This window comes from Diceros bicornis, chromosome 26 (genome assembly GCF_020826845.1).
Source record: "Diceros bicornis minor isolate mBicDic1 chromosome 26, mDicBic1.mat.cur, whole genome shotgun sequence".
Taxonomy (NCBI): Eukaryota; Metazoa; Chordata; class Mammalia; order Perissodactyla; family Rhinocerotidae; genus Diceros; species Diceros bicornis.
Window position 1 is genome coordinate 3,998,315 of NC_080765.1, and position 20,367 is coordinate 4,018,681.

Sequence of the window (20,367 nt, forward strand, 5' to 3'; positions counted from 1 at the left end):
ACAATTGGAAAAGAAAATTACAAAGAAAATACCATTTACTATAGCATCCAAAAACATGACCTGCTTAGGGTTTGGATCAGAAGATCATGTTTGGATTGGAAGACTTAATAGTGTTAAAGTGGTCAATTTTCCTCAAATTGACCTACAGATACAGTGGAATCCTGATTAAAATCTTGGAAGGCTTGTTTATAAAAACTGATAAGCTCAATCTAAAATTTGTATAAAAACTCAACCGGCCAAAACAAGTTTGAGAAGAAGACCAAAGATAAAAGACTTATGTTACCTAATTTCAAGACTGACTATAAAGCTACAGTAATCAAGATGGTGTGACATTAACATAAGGACACACACAGATCAATGAAATAAAACAGAGGGTCCAGAAAAAAATCTCACACATATACTATCCACTAATTTTCAGTGAAACTTGACCCTCATCTCATACCAAACATAAAAATTAACTCAAAATGCATCACAGGCCTAAAGGTAAGAGTAAAACTATATCACTTCACTAAAAAAGCAAAGGATAAAAAATTTACAACCTTGGGCTAAGCAATGAATTTCTTAAAACATAAAAAGCAAGAACCAAAAAAAGAAAAAAAATAATATATTGGATTGCATTGAAATAAACTTTTGGGGCCGGCCTGGTGGTACAAGCGGTTAAGTGCTCGTGTTCTGCTGCGGCAGCCCAGGGATTGCCGGTTCAGGTCCCGGGTGTGCACTGATGCACCGCTTGTCAAGCCACGCTGTGGCGGGGTCCCATACAAAGCGGAGGACTGGCAGATGTTAGCTCAGGGCAGATCTTCCTCACAAAAATAAATAAATAAAATAAACTTTTGCTCTTCAAATGATAACAAACTGGGAGAAAATATTTATAATGCATATATTTGACAAAGGACTTGTATCTAGAATACTTAAAAAATTTACAACAATAGTAACACAAACAAGCCATTAAAAAATGGGCAAATGATTTAAACAGCCACTTTATAAGTGAAGATCTATGAATGACCAAAAAACACATGAAAAAATATCTGGCACCATTAGTCATTAGGAAAATACAAATTAAAATCACAACAAAATACATTATACACTCACAAGAACGTCTAAAATTGAAAAGACCGACCATACCAAGTGGTGGAGAGGACATGGAGCAACAGGAACTCTCACACGTTCCTTGTGTGGGGGTAAGATGACACAAATACTTTGAAAATTAGTTTGACAGTTTCTTATCAAGCTAAACATGCACCTTCCCTACGCCCCAGCAATACTAGTCCTAGGTATTCACCTAAGAGAACTGAAAACGTGTGTCCACATGACAACTGTCCATGAATGCTTATAGCAGGTTTACTCGTAACAGCCACAAACTGAAACAATCCAAATGTCCATTACCAGGTGGATGGGTAAGCAGACTTGTATACCCACACAATGCAACACCACTCAGCAGTGAGAGGTACTGAGACTACGACACCAGCAACAGGAATACCCAACACCATGCTGACCGAAGGAAGCCAGACACCTAAGAATAAGAGCGCACACCCATGATGCCATGTATGTGGAATCCGGAAATGACGAATCTAACCTATCTTGACAGAAAGCACATCAGTGGTTGCTGGGGTTTGGGATCATAAGGGAAATTTTCAGGTGACAGAAATGTTCTATATCTTGATTGTGAGGGTGGTTACTCACACAAGTGCACACTTAAATGGGTGCATGGTATTGTATATAAACTATGCCTCAAACAAGTTGATTTTAAAATATAACTTTTCAGTGAAAGCAAAAAGTTTTTGTACTGCTAATAAAATATAAATTTTAAGTCCTTTTTACTCTTCATCACATCCTTTTAATTCTGTTTAGTATATGATTTACAATGTATTTAATACCCTACTGTAATTACACATGTACATTATTTAAATAAATAAATAAATAAGAATATATTAGGGGTACAAATTCAAGGTTTTTTCCTGTCAGGGTACATGGATAAAAGTAGTCTGGAGCCCACCGACTTAGACTCGTGTAGCTGCTGTCACAGGATGGACAGGAGGGGTGAAGGGACGGTGGTGAGCCCACGGAGGCAAGGGGTAATGGCGGCCCGGATGAGGGCGGTGGTGGTGACGTGATGAGTGGTCGGATGCGGGACATACCCTGGAGGCTGGGTAAACAGGACTCACAGACAGACTGGCTCTAAGGCGTGAGGGAAAGGAAGGCAGTCAGGCTGACCCCTGCATCTGTGGCCTGAGAAACGGCATGAATGGTGACGCCATTCACCCTCCTGGCAGGACTCGGGGACTCAACCCTTCTCCTGCGCTCGCATGGAGTTTGACAGCCTAACAGACATCGGAAGTCTCCCAGGGAGAGAATGTACTTGGAGAAAAGAGAAAGGCTAAGAAGTAGGCCCTGGGATACTCTTATGCGGAGTCCTGCAGGGGAAGAGAAGTTAGGGGAGTCTGCAAAGGAAGGGTGTCCCCAGATGACAGGTGGGTTCAGCAGACAGAATGGACTCTCAGAGGAGTTTTGCTGGGATGGGGAGTAGAGAGCTGGCCAGTGGCTGGAAGACATCATCTTCTGACCACACGTATTTTCTCAGCAAAACATGGGGTGCGTGGAGATCAGGGCAGAAAGAAGGCATGGAATAGGACATGTATGGGGAAGAGCGGGGGCAGGGCGGGGGCCGGCCTCTGCTGTTTAGACTCATGTCCGCTAACTTGCTCTGGCCCTCCAGGCACTCGGGCACGTCCTGCGCTGCGACCCCGGATCGCTGCAGTGGAGCACAGGCAGGCCGGCAAAGCCTCGCAGCCTCGGCGCAGGGGCGTTTCGGAAGACGGAAGAGGGCAGCGCCGAACGGCATGAGAGCCGCAGGGGCTGCAACGCAGGCCTTCCGACTCGGTCGGGCCATGGCGTGCCCGGGAAGCCGGGAGGGGTGGCGGCGGGCTGTGGTGAGCTGTGTTGCCATATGTTGTGAGGACTGAAAAGACCGACCAACCTCAGTCTGAGCCCACGTTTGCCCCGAGAGCTCTGCGGGCAACGGGGCCGCCCCCACCCCCTGCCGGAGTGTGAACGTGCCCCTGTGAGTGCCATCCCTGTGATGACATCACCGCGCGGCAGACGCCACTTTTCGCCAGGGCACTCTAGGCTAATGTAATCATACGATTACATAATTAACCCAGCTGTCTCATTAAGAAAATCAACTGGAATTCAGGGCATAATTAGTCATACAGCAATTAGCATGCTGATGAGCAACTGATGAAAAGCTGTCTAGATACCAAGTGTGCCAGGACCACCCCAGTTACGGCGAAGGGGCAGGAGGCGGCACACCTCCCCACACGGTGAACCAAGGAGTCCCCAAGTCACTTCGAGCAAGACCTCGCACCCCAGCCCCGTGTAGCCGGCCCGGGAGAGCCCTGCACAGGAGAGCAGGCGTGCAAAAGGGGCGGCGAGCCACTCGGACGCCCGTCTGGTCAGTCTGCCTTTCCTGAACACGTTTATAGCTAGCTCCTCAGCCTGCACACTCGCGACGTGAAACAGAGGGGCTCATCGCGCCCCAAGTTTGTTTTAAGCTGGTCAAGGAGGGTGGAGGAGCTGCTTCCTTGTCCACTATGCGTGCTGGGCAGCGCATAACTGTCCTTGTTCTCTTGCCCCGGAGGCTTGACCAGCTCTGGTCCCGCAGCCCAGGAGGGAGCCAGGAGGGTAGCTGCCACCCACGGCTTCACTCTGCGGCTGCAGCCCCACTTCCCCTCTCTGTCCCGTCGTGGTGCTGGCGGCCGATTCCTCCGCGTGAAAGACAACGTTTTATGAAGGTAAACGGAACATGTGTAAGGGGATCCTGTGACCTGGGCTCCTGAGGTCGCAGAGTTCTCTCTGGAGGGGCCAAGGGCACCGGCTGCGCTCCCAACACTAGGAGACCTAGAATACACGGACTGGAGTAGCGTTACAGGATCCGGCTGGAGCGGCCACCCTTACACAGCCTTCAAAAATGCCAAGTAGCACATGGATTGAAACTTTGCCATGAGAGGCAAAGGAGTATTTCTAACTAAATCATCAGATTTTGTCACTTTTTTTCAGGAGTCTTGCTATGGGATTCTTGAGTGGAGGACTGATAGGGAAGAAGTTATCCTATGGAAATAAAGAGAGAGAAGTCAGTCATGAAACACTGAGTTCTAGCAGGGTTTCATGAGTCAATGAATATTTTATATCACTGGTAATGTGCTTCCTAAGATTAAATCTTAAAATAAACCCTTCCAGGCACTGCTTTCGTGTTGGAAGAGTTTGTGTCTGTCAGACCTAAACCACATCTTGGCAAGGAGTGAAAGACAATTCTTTTAAGGGGGCCACAGACAGAGGCTAGGAGGCAATGAGAACTTGCAAAGAGGTTCTTCCAACGAACTCTGCAGCCAAAGCAGAGAAGTTCTGTGACACCAACCACAGGTGCCACAACTTTGTCTCTTTTTCGCCTTTCTAGGAACTTTAAAAAAATACCATTACCAAGAGATTTCTGGGACAGAAGAGCCACAGTCATATTCTACACAAACTGATAAATGTCAACTGACTACTGCTTAAGTTCCTATCTGTAATCCATGAACAAGGGCTATTCAGAAACTAAGATCGCAAGTCGAGTATTTTACTGATTTTTGCTTTTTCCCTGACTGTAGAGATAAATACAAGCTCAGAGAAAAAAATCTGAGAAAGTATCAAGAAGTAAGAGCAAGTCACCCACGCAAGGTTAATTCCTGGCAGATTATGCATACCATTATAATTTTGCTCAGAACACACTAAAATTCCAGCTACACAAAAGCCTCTAAGAGGTCATTCCAGGATATTTCTAGCTATCCGGGTCACATTTTCAGAGCGGAGACATTTATTTTTCGTTTCATTAGAATAAGGGATGAAGGCCATCTATTTTGCCTCTTTAGTTACGGAATATTTTCTGGGAGGTACTGTATAGTCTCTCACCACCTAAGTGGGAGCCACCCAAGGGAGAGCAGGGGCCACATCTCACTTGCATTTGTACCTGAGGTGCATGGTCCAGGGCCTGGCACACAATGGATCGCCAGAATTGCTGGCCGAGGGAATGGGGAATATGACTCCTTAAAGAGTATACCCTGAACCTTTTCTTACACACCCAGGGTTGCTGTTGCTGACGGAGAGTCACGGAACTCTGCTCTCACCCACGAATATAGGTTCCAGTGCAAAAGGACGCTGGTCTCCCAGTTAGGGAGCTTGCTGCAGAGGAACCCCATGTCTGGGGGCCCTTGTCCCCACGTCCTTGTCAAGTCATGTTGCTGGCACACGGCTACAATGCTTTCCCTCACGTAGCCAATTGTTAGCAAATCAATAAATACAAATCTCCATTAGAGACGTAGAATAAAAAAATTTAGATATTCGCAAGTTTAAGATAATCCCTATATGTTGACCACACACATTATGATATAAAATCTGTCCATGATAAAGATGACAGAGGAAGCCATGTAAATTAATGATGTAAAATTATCACTTACTTATGAATCTAAATGTAAAACTACTCTCCCACAGCTATGACTCTGACAACAGAGGCAAAGGCCACTGTCAACTAGAACAACAATTAGAGAGGATCATGGAATTAGGAACAGGAGGCTAATTCTCCAGACTTTTTGTTGGTCTTCCTTTTAATTTTGTAACCCAGATGGAACCATAGAAAGGATTGTTATCCAGAGAGGAAGGAAACAACACCGCGGTAACAGTCCTGGGCTAGAGCCGTCCTAGTCGTCGTCTTCAACATCCACTCGACCGCCTACATACAGCTCAAATTTTCCATTTCTCTCTAACTTCATTCCCGCCACCCAAAACCAAGCAGCCTCCTCTCTCCCTCCCCACATCACCCTGGACTCCTTTCCAATCTGTTCTCCAAACTGCAATCAGGATGACTTCTTTTATTACACAAATCTGGTCATGTCATTTCCCTGCTTAACACCCCTTAATGGTTTCTCTGTTAGATAAAGTCCAGCATCCTTCACCTAATCCACAGGCCCCTTTGCAGCTGGGTGACCACATTGATGTGTGCCCTTTGGCAGGCGTAACTACTACCAGTGCCCCCTTGACTACTGAAAGTGTCTTGGTTTGGACGATACAGGACATGGCCACTCTTGTTACTGCCCTCTCCTCTTGCTCCCCGAGCTCACTGCCCCAAGGCAGCTGCCTCTGACCCTGCCCAATCCTTCCCGATCTGCACTCTCATGCCCAATGGGCTCTGCCTTTGAAGCAGTTTATCACACCTAAAACTGTAATTATCTGTGCAATTCCTTTTTAATGCCCACATTCCCACCAGACTCTCAAGTCCATGAGAACAGGCAGCCATCTGCTCTGTCCCTAGGGCTCAGCGTAGTTCCTGAGACACAGCAAGGGGACGTGCTAAGGTGCTGACGAGTAACCCCAGGGAGACGAGAGTCACAGCAGTGTGGAAGGAGAGCGTGCGCTGCTAAAGGAAGCAGGATATTTCCGATAAAAAGGGTCTTAAAATACTCTCAAAATTGACTAGAGAATGAGGAGCAATCTGGTGGCAAATGAGAAAGAATGTAAACATGGGGTCTTAACTATTTTAACTCTTCAGAGGACTCAGGACGATTGTGTATTTAAATGTTTATTCAGTATCTTTAAAATGAAGGAGCTTCTAGAAGGAGAAATCACATCACTGGGGATGTTGGATGTGGAAGATGACAAGACGCAGGAGCTGCGGTGTCATCCATGTTTTTTTTCCCTTGAAGGGCCGAGTCACACCCCTGGAGGAGAGGAACGGGTTGGGGCGGGGGGCTCCCACGCTCGGTGCTAGGTGTGTAAAGCTTGGGACGCCAGCAGGACAGCTGCTAAACCAAACCCAGTTTCTGGACGTCAGTACTGGCCACAAAACCCAAGGCCTCTGAGGCGCATGTGCCGGTTTGATGAACCCCGAGTGCTAAGTGTCATAGAAATGTCTATGCAGGCAGGTAAATCTTCACAGAGTGACACCAAAGCAAAATGAGAGTTCAGAAAGCTATTAACCTGCTACAACTTAGTGAAAGATACATTCTGTTCTCTTACAATTTAGGTTGTTAGAATGCTCCAGAGTACTCTCCCTCAGTGGGAAGTGTCAATCTCAGGAGTACGGTTCAACGTGAACAATTAAGGCCTGAGACCAAAGAACCTCAGAGAGCATTCTGAAGAATTAATTTATTCATTCATTCAACAAATATTTATGGAGTTTCTGCTACACGGCAGCCACTAGGGCAGACGCTAGGGACATAATTGGGGATGGGACTGCACTGCCCGTCTCCCTGCCCAGCCAGGAAGGAAAACAGCCAAGGACCAAGTAGTTCTAACAGAGTCAGATGTGAGTGCTGGGAGTGAGGCGTGGGTGTGAGAAGGTCACACTGAAGCCGGACCTTGGGGGTCAGGAAGCAGTGTCTCAACAAGCTAATGTGGAGGAGGAGGTGGAGGAGAGGAGCCGAGAAGGGGCCTGGCCTGCTGGCAGTGTGGAGAATGGGTTAGAGGGAGGCAACCCTGTGAGCATGAAGACACGTGTCGCAAGACTGTAGACACGACAGAGGAGGTCAGAAGCTAGGATGGAGGGAAGGGGAGGGAATCGAGAACATTCTACCTCCAGACCCAGTGCTCTGATGTGAGCAGCTGGGTAGAAGGTGGTGCCACTCACTAAAAGAAGGAACTCAGGGAAACCACACTGGGTGGTTTCAGGGTGCCCATCAGCCACCCCAGGAGGAATGTCCAGGAGGCCGCTGGATATGCAAGCTGACACTCAGGAGTGAGAACTGGGCCAAGACGAAGCTTTCAGAGCTACTAGTGTGACTCTCCATGAATTCTGCTGTGGAGGACTCTGCAGTGGCTCTGGGTCAGCAGACTTGCAGGGTCATTCAACATGTCACACCTGTGGTACGGCAGGCCCTGTTCCAGGTGCTGGGTGTAGAGCAATAAAGCAAAGCTGCTCTCAAGGGGCCTTCATTCTAGGACGACCAGCAGATAAGACACAAGAAAACACACGAATAAAATTTCTGGAAGGGGCAGTGGGTGGGGGTGGTTCAGTCAGCTCTCTGTGCCAGTTTCCGAGGCTGATGGGACTCTGGTGCTGCCTGTTCCCAGGGTCCTGGGGCTGGGCCACGTGGCACATAGTTCAAATACCTGTCCCATTATTCCCAAGAGCTTCCTCCATTTTTCTGAGATAGTGTGAGTTGCTGTTTCTTGCAACTAGAAGAACTTAATGCACCCACCAATGTTTCTCGGTTCGGCTAGACTGAAGCCTGAAGCACACAGACAGTTAAGGCCCCTGACGCCCCCACAATGTGACTGACCGTCAGTAAATGCAACGCTATTGACCAGGCCCTTCCTGTAAGCCTCAGCCGCAGGCTTACTTCATCTGAGCAATAAGCACACTTCCAAACACAGGTAGAGCGCTCCAAGCCCCATTCCTGCTTTCCAAGTAACCTGCTAGATCTGGCAGACCACAGCATTTATAAGAAAGACATATCTGGGAGGCGGGTAAAAGTGATCTACGTGGCACGAAGATGTACTCTGATTGACTTTTATCATTACAGAAAAGATCAAACATCATTTGCTCCCATCATCATAAATTGAAACTGCAAACTTTAATTCTCCAGGCAAAAAGGATAACAACAATATGGGAAAAATGTTTATGGTGTAACATTAAGTGAAAAAAGCAGAATATAAATATATTTTCATGTTATGATCAAAATTCTTTAAAAATGATATATGTACATGAATAAGGCCTGCTCAGGCAAAAAGGAACCTTGATGAGAAAAATGGTCTTGTCTTTTTCTTTTTTTTTGTGAGGAAGATCAGCCCTGAGCTAACATCTGTGCTAATCCTCCTCTTTTGGCTGAGGAAGACAGGCTCTGAGCTAACAACTACTGCCAATCCTCCTCTTTTCCCCCCCGCCCCCAAAGCCCCAGTAGATAGTTGTATGTCATAGTTGCACATCCTTCTAGTTGCTGTATGTGGGATGCGGCCTCAGCATGGCCGGAGAAGCAGTGCGTTGGTGCACACCCGGGATCAGAACCCGGGCCGCCAGTAGCGGAGCGAGCGCACTTAACTGCTAAGCCACGGGGCCAGCCCCTCTCGTCTTTTTCTATGGGAAATTGTGATGGAAAATAAATGCAGAAAAAGAAACTCACCAACTTACTAATGTGGCTGCCCAGTTGAGAAACCTCACTAAGGGTAAACCCAGGTACAAATAGGACTTTTAAAAAAGAGTGTACGTTATTTAGAAAACAGCAGCTAAAGACTCTCTAGGTCTTTGGTAAAGATGAAAATAAGCAGGCCCCCTTTCAACTAAGTCACCAACACTGAACTGGCATCTGCACAAGAAAATGCCAGTGGGCCCACCAAGCTACCTGTGCCTGAGTAAGGGTGCACCCCGGGCATCAAATGGTCCATTTGCTGTGAAGGAGCCTCCTCATGAGCCTAAGTCAGAGTCTGCAGGGAACCCCTAGTCGGTTACAAACTCTTGCAGAGAATCAAAAGGCTAGAATTTGGAACTAAGAGCTGGATAAGCTCCTATGACAGTGAATGTTTAGAACAAAAGAAAACCATTCTCCATCACTAGGCTGTTCCCCCATGCTGTTCCATTTTACAGAGGAGAAGACTGAGGTCCAGAAAGGGAAAGGAATGTGACCAAGAGACTTCGTAACAAGGCTCTGGCAAGAGAATCTGGATATCTCTGCTCCCTGTCCAAGGTGGAAGGCACCTTGAGGCCTTCCAGTGCCCCTTGCTTGGGGTGACCTCTGTTAACCCCAGCTCCCAGAGGGGAGAGCAAAGCCCACAGTGGACCTGAATCAGAACACAAGCTCAGACATAAGGGAGACTGTTTCTGCTACGCTTTGTGAAAGTAGTTCCAGTAATGTCAGTGGTGTGCAGAGGATTACTGATGAAGACAAGCGTGCAACTCCAATGGAAGGTGGGGTGGTAGTAATTTGGTTTCCTTGGTCAGCAGAGGAAAAAATTCAAGTGACTTTCCTAATTTTCTGATCTGAGTCTTTCTAGGACGGAGCTGGGACATGTGATCATGTCCATCACCTCCCCATGGATTCTAGGTGAGGGGAATACCTGGGAACAGGGACCAATGGGACCAGTGGGCTCAAGGTGCTCTAAATTCCGTCTCACTTTCTAAATTAAGGATAAGGAATGGGAAGCCATCATCTCTCTGAGTGCCTAGCAAGCACTGTTAAATTTTAACTCTAGTTCCTTTCAAAGAAGAAACAACCCACATACTTGGCTGTAGCTAATGGGGCTACCACTTGCCCTTGGCCATTACTCTTAAGTGAAAGACTTGGCCAGAGGTCACTGATTGCCTGGATGACCTGGGAGGGAGTGAGTGGGGCATTCTAGGGGCCTATTAGGGCTACTCCTGAATGTGGAATCGGTCAGCCCAGAACCGCAAACACCCACGACATCCGCACGGGACACACACACAGGTTCTATTTCTTCTCTATGCATCGTGCAGCATTTTATCCCAAAGCTAGAGGTAGCCCCACAGATCTGACCTTCTGCATTTACAAAGGCATCAACTGGAGGTTACATGATTACTTTAGCAAACGTGCATCTAATTTCTACACCCACCCAAGGGCTGGGTTTTGAAGAATTCCCATTCCCGAACTCCCTGACTTCCCAGGGCAGTTACCACTGATGGTGTAACTCCCCCAGGAAAGATGAGACACGTGACCCTGAAACCTCCCCCTCACCAGACACCACGCCTGCCGGTGGGCTGTACACACACAGGCTTACCTGGAACATCAATCAATCTCTTGTAGACATTCAAGAAGGCTGCCTCAGCTTCTTTGCTTCTTTTACTCAGTGCATCAATCTGAAAGGGGATGGAGCAAAGAAAAGAAAAACAAAGAGCTCAAAATTTGTCAAGAGGTCATTTAAAAATCGTTACATATCTAATGAGTTCCCGCGGCAAAGACAAGTCTGATTTCTCCCTGCAGATGCCGGACAACTGGGCCTTCAACCTCGTGGAGCAACACCTGCAGACCCGCGGAAGGGAGGCAGTCCCCACGGGCCTGGCTCCGAGGGTTAATGAGGCGGGAGCGCACCTTGAGATTATGACGCCTTCGCAACACTCAGTCCCCACGCCTGTCGAGTGGGGGCTCTCCCACATTTTCCACATGGAGATGGCCCGGCGCACCCTTCCTGGTCTCTTTCCTTCTTCTGTGAGTATTTACTAAGAGCTGACCGTATGCTGGACACTGGGCTGGAGGTGGCGGCAGAGAGGGACAGCTCCCAGCCCCAGGAACTCGTGGGCCGGGAGAGGGAACTGGTATGTTTCATCAACAAATGATGAAAGCCCAGCCGGGAAAGTGCTAGGTAAGCAGAACCACCAGGACATGAAAAGGGACAGCAAGGAGGAAAGGAGGTGATGTCTGAGGGGAGTCCTCAAGAACAGTTCACCAGGGTGGAAAGGTCAGACACTGCACGAAAAGGGAAGAACACATTCACACACCAGAGCAAAGTTCTTAACTCTGGGGGTCCACAGATCCTCTTTAAGAATTTTATGAAAGCCAAGGACCCTCTTCCTAGACACACACACACACACACACACACACACACACGGTCATGCACTCTATTTTAGGAGACTCATATATCCGCCTGTGTTCTGTCCATGGAATCTGGATTAAGAACCAACGGACGGGGCTGTAACACACCAGGGAATATGGGGGTCTGCTGGGGTGAGAACACAGACACGTGGGGAGAAGTGGTGCACGATGAGGCTGGACAGTTGAGGAGGTCAGATACGAAGGGCCACTGAGCCTGTGGAGGAGGATGACTTTCATCATCTGGGCATAAGTCAGAGGGAAGGGGGACAGAAAGGGGCAGAAAGGAGGGGACCGTTCAGAGGCTGCTGCCCTCGCCCAGGTGAGAAATGTGTGGGGCAGCGGCGGTGGGGACTGAGGAGGAGAAGAGGCCAATCAGAGAGGTTAGGGTCCATCTGAGTTGCTGTGGGGCACAGAGGAGAAGGCGAGCCAAGGTGAGCGCCCAGGTTTCTAGCTCAGGTGACAGGCGGGTTTCTGTGACGGCAGCCAGGACATGTTGGTCTGGTGAACTAACCTAGTGGGGCTAGTTTCCCTCCCATGTAAAGTCTATTCATCAAAGACTGTGATGTGTGAAACTCCCAGGTATGGTGGACACACATCCAAGGAGCCTCCGATTGCTGGACGGACTCAGTATGTATTCTGCTCACACAACACGCTTGCTGAGACAACAGATCACGTTTTACACTCGAAGTGTGCAAGACGCTGCATGCAACGAAGTTCACATTGGCTCCGGAAAAGGACACTAAATTATATATTCCTTCTGTCCCCGCACAGAATTATACTCTCCATCTCCAATGTTATTAAAGAGGTAAAAGGATGTGGTTTAATTACAAGGCCTCTCATCTGAGCCAACCCTGAATCTGTGAGGGGCTGAGAGTGGTCACCTGATGAAGGATGGGAAGCCCTGGGGAGTGGGACACAGGGCTGGCGGGGCCAGGTCCTGGGGATCCAGTGCCGAGTATACCAGTGCCACACAAGCATCTCCACCTTCTAACAATCGTGCCCTGAAGTTCCTATTCGAAGTCAGCTGTTTGGAACTCCAACACGTTTTCTCCTCCATAAAATAAGGTTGTGATTTAGGTGTTGGAGAAGTTTTCAGAATAACCCGCAAGGATTACTTAAATACGACAGGACAGTTCTCTATTTTTAAAATAAAATGTTTTTTCTCTCCCTCTGATTATTAGCAATTCATGCCCATAGTATAATTAGAAAAATACCAAAAGTATAGAGAAGAGAATTAAAATCCTAACTCTGCCATTCACTGGTGGAAGTCATCTTTGTCTGGCCTGTGTTTCATTTTTTTTTCTAATTTAAAAAACTATATAGTTGAATAAAATGTACACAAACTAGATACAGACAGTTGATGAGAGGTTGTCTAGGGCTAGGGACAGGTTGATGGGGGGTTTGGAGGACAATGACTAAGGAGTGCATGGTTTCTTTTTTGGGTGATGAAATATTCTACAATTGATTGTGGCGATGGTTGCACAACTTTGTAAATACAGTAAAAGTCAATGAACTGCAGACCTTAAAGGGGTGAGTTATATGGTATGTGAATTATATTTCAATCAAGCTGTTAAAAACGTGTGTGTGCATTTGAAATCAAACTGTATGTAAAATTTTGTATTGTGCTTTCTTTCACTAACATATCATAAATCCTTTTCATCTCTTACAGAATTTGGAAAATGTCTTAATAGTACTATTGCAGCTGTATCTAACCACGTTTTGAGTACTATTTCAACTGTACCTAACCATGTTTTGATTAAAAATGGATTTGAGGTGCCTCTCCAGATGTCTGGAACACTCCCTGCACTCTGGGCCTTTCTGTCACCTCCTGAGAGCGCTGTGCCCACGGGAGCCAAGTCTCTGCCCACAGAGCAGGACAAATGCCCTAGTTACCCTCTTACCTCTGAACACCCACAGAGGCTTCCCTACCCGGCTCAGGATCTGCCTAGGGAGCATCCTTTGCTGACTGAGTGTACAAAGGGTGGCTGCCTCTGCAGTGGGCAAAGGACGGGATCTGAAAGGATCCTGAAACGCTGTCCTCTCTCTCCTGTCTGGGTTGTTGATAGGGATGGGGGGGTGGAGGCTGGTAATCTACACAGCACACTTAGGGACTGTCATGGGTTGAACTGTGTCTCTTGAAGATGCTGAAGTCCTAACCCCCAATACCTATGAATGTGACCTAATTTGGAAATAGGGTCTTTGCAGGTGATCAAGTTAAAATGAGGTCATTAAGGTAGGCCCGAATTCAATATCACTGTGCCCTTACAATAAGGGGAAATTTGGCCCCAGAGACAGTCATGCGCACAGGGAGATTGCCAGGTGACCATGAAGGCAGAGACTGGGGTGAGGTGTCTACAAGCCAAGGAACACTAAAGATTGCCAGCAAACTACTAGAAGCTAGGAGAGAGGCCTGGAACAGACTCTCCCTCAGAGCCCTCAGAAGGAACCAACTCTGTTCACACTTTGAACTCGGACTTCTGGTCTCCAAACTGTGAGAAATAAATGTCTGTTGTCGAAGCTGCTCAGTGTGTGGCTGCTCAGTGTGTGGCACAGTACAGAAGCTCTAGCAAATACCGGGACCACGGTTCTGAGGCCTCTTCCTGGCCCTTTTCCACAAACGCAAGAAAACGAAAACCCAGTCCTGGGAGAACAACGTCAGGTCAGTGAGTTGAATTCACTCACTCAGCAACTGGACGATGAGGTTTCTTAAGAGAGTGACAAGTCCTCCCAGTGTGGCTGAGCTTCACTTGATAAGGTCTCCCCAGTCCCCTTAGAAATAGATTTCCAAAACTGGAAGAATTTGTTCATTTTGACTCCCCCCACCAGGGCCACTGCCCTCGTCCAAGACCAGCCCTTGGAGTCCGAGTTTTGGTTTACCCTCTGCCAGCTCCACCTTTTCTGTGGTGGGCTTTCCCTGCTGCCTGCGACTTCCTATCTCCACGCGTTCGCTTTCTTGAACACCCTTCACCGGCATCTCTGCCTGCTGAAGACCTATCCACGCTTCAAGACCCATGCAGGCTCCACGTCCCCCAGGCCGTGCGTGCGGGGTTCCTTCTGGCTGGCAGGGTTCTGAGTTTGGAGGGAGGAAAGCAGACCCTGGAGCCAGGCTGGCCGGCTTTACCCGTACAAGGGGGTAACAGCACCCGCCTCCCACGGCTGGGCGGTTAGATGAGCTCATGCAGGTAAAGTGCTCAGTGCCTGGCACAGGGAGAGCTATGTGACAGTGACTCTGTCATGGGCTAGAGCGTTCCTCCGGGTGTCCACACAGCTACAGCCCGGGAAGCAGGGCCCCGTCTGTCCCCCTGATCATTCTGTGAGTGAGGCAGGAAAGACAGTGTCATCCTCACTCCCTCCACCTTCCACGCCTGTCTGCTGAAGGTGCTCTGCGTGCCTCTGAGATGGCAGCCCCTCACACAAGAGGAAGAGATCTGTGAAGGAGAAGTGGTTTGGGGTGAGGTCTTATGGCATAGATGGTTGACAGCAGGATCCTAGGTTAGACATTCTGGCTACTTCCTGTGCAAGATAGCCCAAAGCAGAGATTCTGTCTACCATTCCCACCCCATTAAAGCCATTTTGAGGAAGGGCAAGGACGGAAGTTCCACTGATGGCGGCACTGGGGAGATCTGGAGAAACTCTGATTGTGCTCAGGCCCTGGCCCCAGGGAAAATCTGTTCTGCTCCAGGAATCGGCCTCACCTCCTGCCACGCCTCACACTGCAGCCACACCCGGTTACTCCCTGTTCCCTGAATACAAGAGCAATTTCCCCACAGCCTGGAAGGCGCCTCCTTGGAATGTTCCTCTGATCCTTGAGGCTCAGCTGATCCATCTCCCTGTGCCGGCCACTCCCATCACCATATGGGATTGTGCCGAAGTTCCAGGACCGCAGATAAGCCTCCCTTGGGAGATGGTGAATCCCTTGAAAGCCCACAGTATGCTGTTGTCTCAACCGCTTTTCCGCCCAACAACCAGCATATGGTAGGTGTTTACTACAAGTTCCTCGTGTGAATGAAAATCTACTGAAATTGGTCAACTGTCTTCTCGGCAGAAGTAAGCAAATGGTTAAGGTATCCAGTTTTAAATCTTTATGAAAAGCTTAATATATAAAGAGTTCTTTGTTTAGTAAGCATTTGCTCCGTGTGCTAATATGACGACGGCCACTTGGCTGGAGCCATCGCCCTGGAAGCATCCTCCCACTGCATACACCCGGGCGGCGCGCGCTCTCTCCTGCGCAAGCCATGGTCCTCACTCTAGCAAGATGCCCACGGCTTCTCCTGCCGAGTTTCCTGGATCCAACAGTTATCCCTTCAGCAGCATTACTTTCATAATGCTGAGTTTGGTTCTACTGTAAGAAGAATTAAATTTAAAGATAAAAATCTACAGAAAGGTATTTTATTCTAAATCTCAAACAATCAATATTTGCTCACAGTAGTATATGAGTTTGGAGACCAAGCCAATGAAAATCAGTTGCGAGACCCCTGAGGTTCGGAAGGGGTGAGAAAGTGCCCCACCATCCGGGTGCCCGCAGAGCTGCGCTGTGGCGTCTTGGGAGCCATGTGGTATATCGAGTTATTGCTCCAATCACTGCCTGCCCTCCCTGGAAGAGGCATTGCTCATCTCTGCCCAAGGCTACATGGCTTGTGGTGTCACAGCACCTTCCACATGGGCGCTTCCCCACCCCACTGATGTCAGGCTTGGCCACATGAACTGCTCTGGCCAATGGAAATGTAAGTGACAGTGCCGTACATCACATCTGAGTGTAAGATTTAAGGGCCACTGCACAGTTCGGCTGTTGCACTGTGAGAAGAGCATGACCTGACAGGAGCTGCCTCTTCCATTGGCATCTTCGAACGAAGACAACACGTGGCACCAGAGGCGTGACAGTCAACCTAGTCAACATGGAATACAATCAAGAAACAACCTTTTGGGGCCATACGCCACTGAGATTTGGGGTTGCCGGTGACTGCCGCGTGATCTAGTAAAGCTGCCTATTATGAGTCCTAAGAGGTGGTCGCATCTCTAAGAAGAGAGCACAAAGTAAAAATGAGGAATAAACAACCAATATCGTGAGGGCCCAAGGATTTCTGTTTATTTGTTTTGAAGCTTGAGTGTTTCTTTTTGCCAGGTGCAAGGCAGGGGGGAAGACGGTGTGATGAGGCAGGAAGGGCACAGGATTGAGAGCAGAAGGCTGGAGGAAAGACACAGCCCCATCAGGCATTTTGGAATACCGAGCCAGCTACGTGCCCTCTGCCTCTTTGAATTTTATTTTCTGTGTCTCGGAAAAGGCAATGACGCGAAGGCCTGCCTTGTCAGAACACTGGGAGAACTGAGGGAGACGGAAGATGTGACAGCAGTGTGGAGCTAGTCACAAGCTAGTTCTCGATGCTGGTGATAATTATTGACCCATGATGTATTTAGAAGGAGAAACATCATGCAAAATCATCTAAATTAACTGTCAAAATTTCAGAGGGTCCATTAGAGAAGAATTCACACACTCACAGAATTAGTTATTGTACAAAAGAAATCGCCACTTGGAAAAGAATTAACCTTTAACCTTTAAGATTATCTCTTCAACAGCATTTACAATGGGTTGCTACAACTTTTTAGGGGTATGCTTATGTCTGAAAATGACAGTCCTCGCAGAAAACCCCTTACCTGCCTATAACGCAAGACACTAATGGGCTTGAGGCTTTGGGGGTTGTTATTCGAAGTTTCTAGAGGAGTCTCCAGTGTACAGAGGAAGGAAACGTGCAAGAACAAGCACAAGCATGAATTTCAACTGGAAGAGGCTTTGCTTAGAATTGAAAACAGGATGAAAGAGTGTAGTATCTACAGAGGTGTAAATCCTCCTTCTCCTCCAGCCCTGACCACCAGTCAGGCAAGAAGTCCTGCTCATTTGGACTCAGAAATTGATTTCAGAACATAATCTCTTTCCCACCGTTGATGCTTCAGCCATAACTGTAGACCAGTATCCAGTGGGTCTCTGTAACTGTAGCCTCTCCTTGCCACAGAGCGTGATTTGTCCTCCACACTGGCCCTGCGTCATCGTCCCAGAGCCCAGAAAGAACTGTGTGGCCATCTTGCCATGCCCCTTCACGCCTCCGGGTCTTTACACACTCAGTCGTCTGCCTGGAATGCTCTTCATCCCGGGCACCCCGGGGAAATTCAGTTCTCCCTTCATGAGTCGGTCTAGGTGACGCCTCCTTCGTGGTGTCCACCATCCTGATGTCCCCAGGCATTGCTGCTCATTTAGTCCTGTGCCACCTGAGGTCTGCAAATCCCCCTCTACCTACTTCCTACACCGTGACGACTCACGTCGGGAGCTTCTTCTCCACCACCCTGTGGTCTTGGCCTGGGCCTGGGGCAGCGGTGCCTTCCTCTCTTTCCCCCCCGGCGCCTGGGTCCTAACGCAGGAGCCTGCCTGGGAAGTGTGAATGAATGAGGGTAGATTCCAGGTGGAGATGGCTGCACAGGCGCTGGGAGTCCTTGAAACTCATTCTTGAATTCTGCAGCATTGATTACTTTGGAAGATCAGAGTGGAGAAGGCAGTTTCCTATAATTGAGAGCTTCACGAAAGCTTTTACCATCCACCACGGTCTAGTCTACTCTAGAAAGTGGGAAGGCGTGAGAGCCACGCTCTGATCTGGCTTAGGGAAGAGCAACCTGCCCTTGTCAGAGCAGGAGAACCCTGGGGAGGGGTGGAGGAAGGAGAAGAGGTGGAGGAAGGAGAAGGGGAGAAGAGACGAACTAGCCAGCTGATGTTGTCTCTAAAATGGGGAAAGTAAGACCTCTTCATTAATTTTTGTAAGTATTAAAAAGGAATGTGTGCACAGTGCCTGCAATTGGGCCCAGCACTCCGTAGGCACGGAACACTCTGTAGCTGTTATTACGCGGAACGCTCTACTTGTACACTGGTGACCCCAAAACCTCTCCAAGGGGGCCTCCATGGGTGTGCCACAACCATTGCACGCTCAGCTCACAGTGAAAAGGATGCTATTCATTTGTACACTGGGGTACACTGACTGGGCTGCTGCAGGGGCCCCGGTGCTGCCCAGCTGGGCCACCACTACAGGCCACAAAGGTGCCCTGTCACACCAGCTGTGAGGCACAGATACTGACACCGGCATGGGCTTTTTTCTTTTTTTCCTCAAAATTTATTATAATAACCAAAGATCATAGATAGCACAAAGATCCCACACGGGGGGATTGGATAAACCAAATAATACATCCATATAATGAAATACAATTCAGCCATTAAAAGTATGGTAAAAAAAAAAAAAAAAAAACAACAACCACGGCTAATTTTTTTTTTATTGTGAAATTTTTGTTGTGTATTATTGTTTATCAGTCACCATATAAGTGCATCCCTCCACCACTTGTGCTCACCCTCCACCCCCTAGCCCCTGGTAACCACCAAACAGTTCTATCTGTGCGTGTGTTGGTTTATCTTCCACATATGAGTGAAATCAAGCCGTTTGTCTTTCTCTTTCTGGCTTATTTCACTTAACAAAATACCCTCCAGGTCCATCCGTGTTGTTGCAAATGGGACAATATTGTCTTTTTTTATGGCTGGGTAGTATTCCATGCTATATATACACCACATCTTCTTTATCCAATCATCAGTCGAGGAACACTTGGGTTGCTTCCATGTCTCAGCTATAGTGAATAAGGCTGCGATGAACATAGGGGTGCACAAGCCTCTTTGGATTGTTGATTTCAAGTTTGTTGGATAGATACCCAGTAGTGGGATAGCTGGATCATAAGGTATTTCTATTTTTAATTTTTTGAGGAATCTCCATACTGTTTTCCATAGAGGCTGCGTCAGTTTGCATTCCCACCAGCAGTGGATTAGGGTTCCCATTTCTCCACAGCCTCTCCAGCATTTGTTGCTTTTTGTCTTGGTGATTATAGCCATTCTAATGGGTGTAAGGTGATATCGTAGTGTGGTTTTGATTTGCATTTCCCTGATGACTAGTGATGTTGAGCATCTTTTCACATGCCTATTGGCCATTGGTATATCTTCTCTGGAGAAGTGTCTGTTCATTTCCTCTGCCCATTTTTTGATTGGGTTGTTTTTTTTTTTTGTTATTCAGTTGTGTGAGTTCTTTATATATTATGGAGATTAATCTCTTGTCAGATATACAGTTTGCAAATATTTTTTCCCAGCTGGTGGGTTCCCTATTCATTTTGATCCTGGTTTCCTTTGCCTTGTAGAAGCTCTTTAATCTGATGAAATCCCACTTGTTTATTTTTTCTTTTGTTTCTCTTGTCTGAGTAGACATGGAATTCAAGAAGATCCCTTTATGGCTGATGGCAAGTAGTGTACTACCTATACTTTCCTCCAGGAGTTTTAGTTTTAGGTCTCACCTTCAGGTCTTTGATCCATTTTGAGTTAATTTTTTGTGTATGGCGAAAGAAGATGGTCTACTTTCATTCTTTTGCAAGTGGCTGTCCAGTTTTCCCAGCACCATTTATTGAAGAGACTTTCCTTTCATGTCCTTGGCTCCTTTGTCAAAGATTAGCTGCCCATAGCTATGAGGTTTTATTTCTGGACTTTCAATTCTGTTCCACTGATCTGTGTGTCTGTTTTTGTACCAGTACCATGCTGTTTTAATTACTATCACTTTGTAGTATGTTTTGAAGTCAGGGATTGTGATGCCTCCAGCCTTGTTCTTCTTTTTCAGGATTGCTTTAGCTATATGGGGTCTTTTGTTGCCCCATATGAATTTTAGGATTCTTTGTTCTATTTCTCTGAAGAATGTCCTTGGGATTCTGATTGGGATTGCACTGAATCTGTAGATTG

The 20,367-nt window shown here is 47.6% G+C and overlaps 1 protein-coding gene across 11 annotated transcripts in view; it reads right to left on the reverse strand.

The window, feature by feature from the left end:
* Window positions 1–20,367, reverse strand: part of CUX1 (cut like homeobox 1) — a 375,717-nt gene that overhangs the window by 164,937 nt on the left and 190,413 nt on the right. For all 11 annotated transcript variants that reach the window (XM_058569068.1, XM_058569067.1, XM_058569066.1 and 8 more), the window contains exon 4: window positions 10,756–10,834. In XM_058569068.1, coding sequence (XP_058425051.1) covers window positions 10,756–10,834 — 79 coding nt within the window. The remainder of the gene's footprint in view (window positions 1–10,755; window positions 10,835–20,367) is intronic.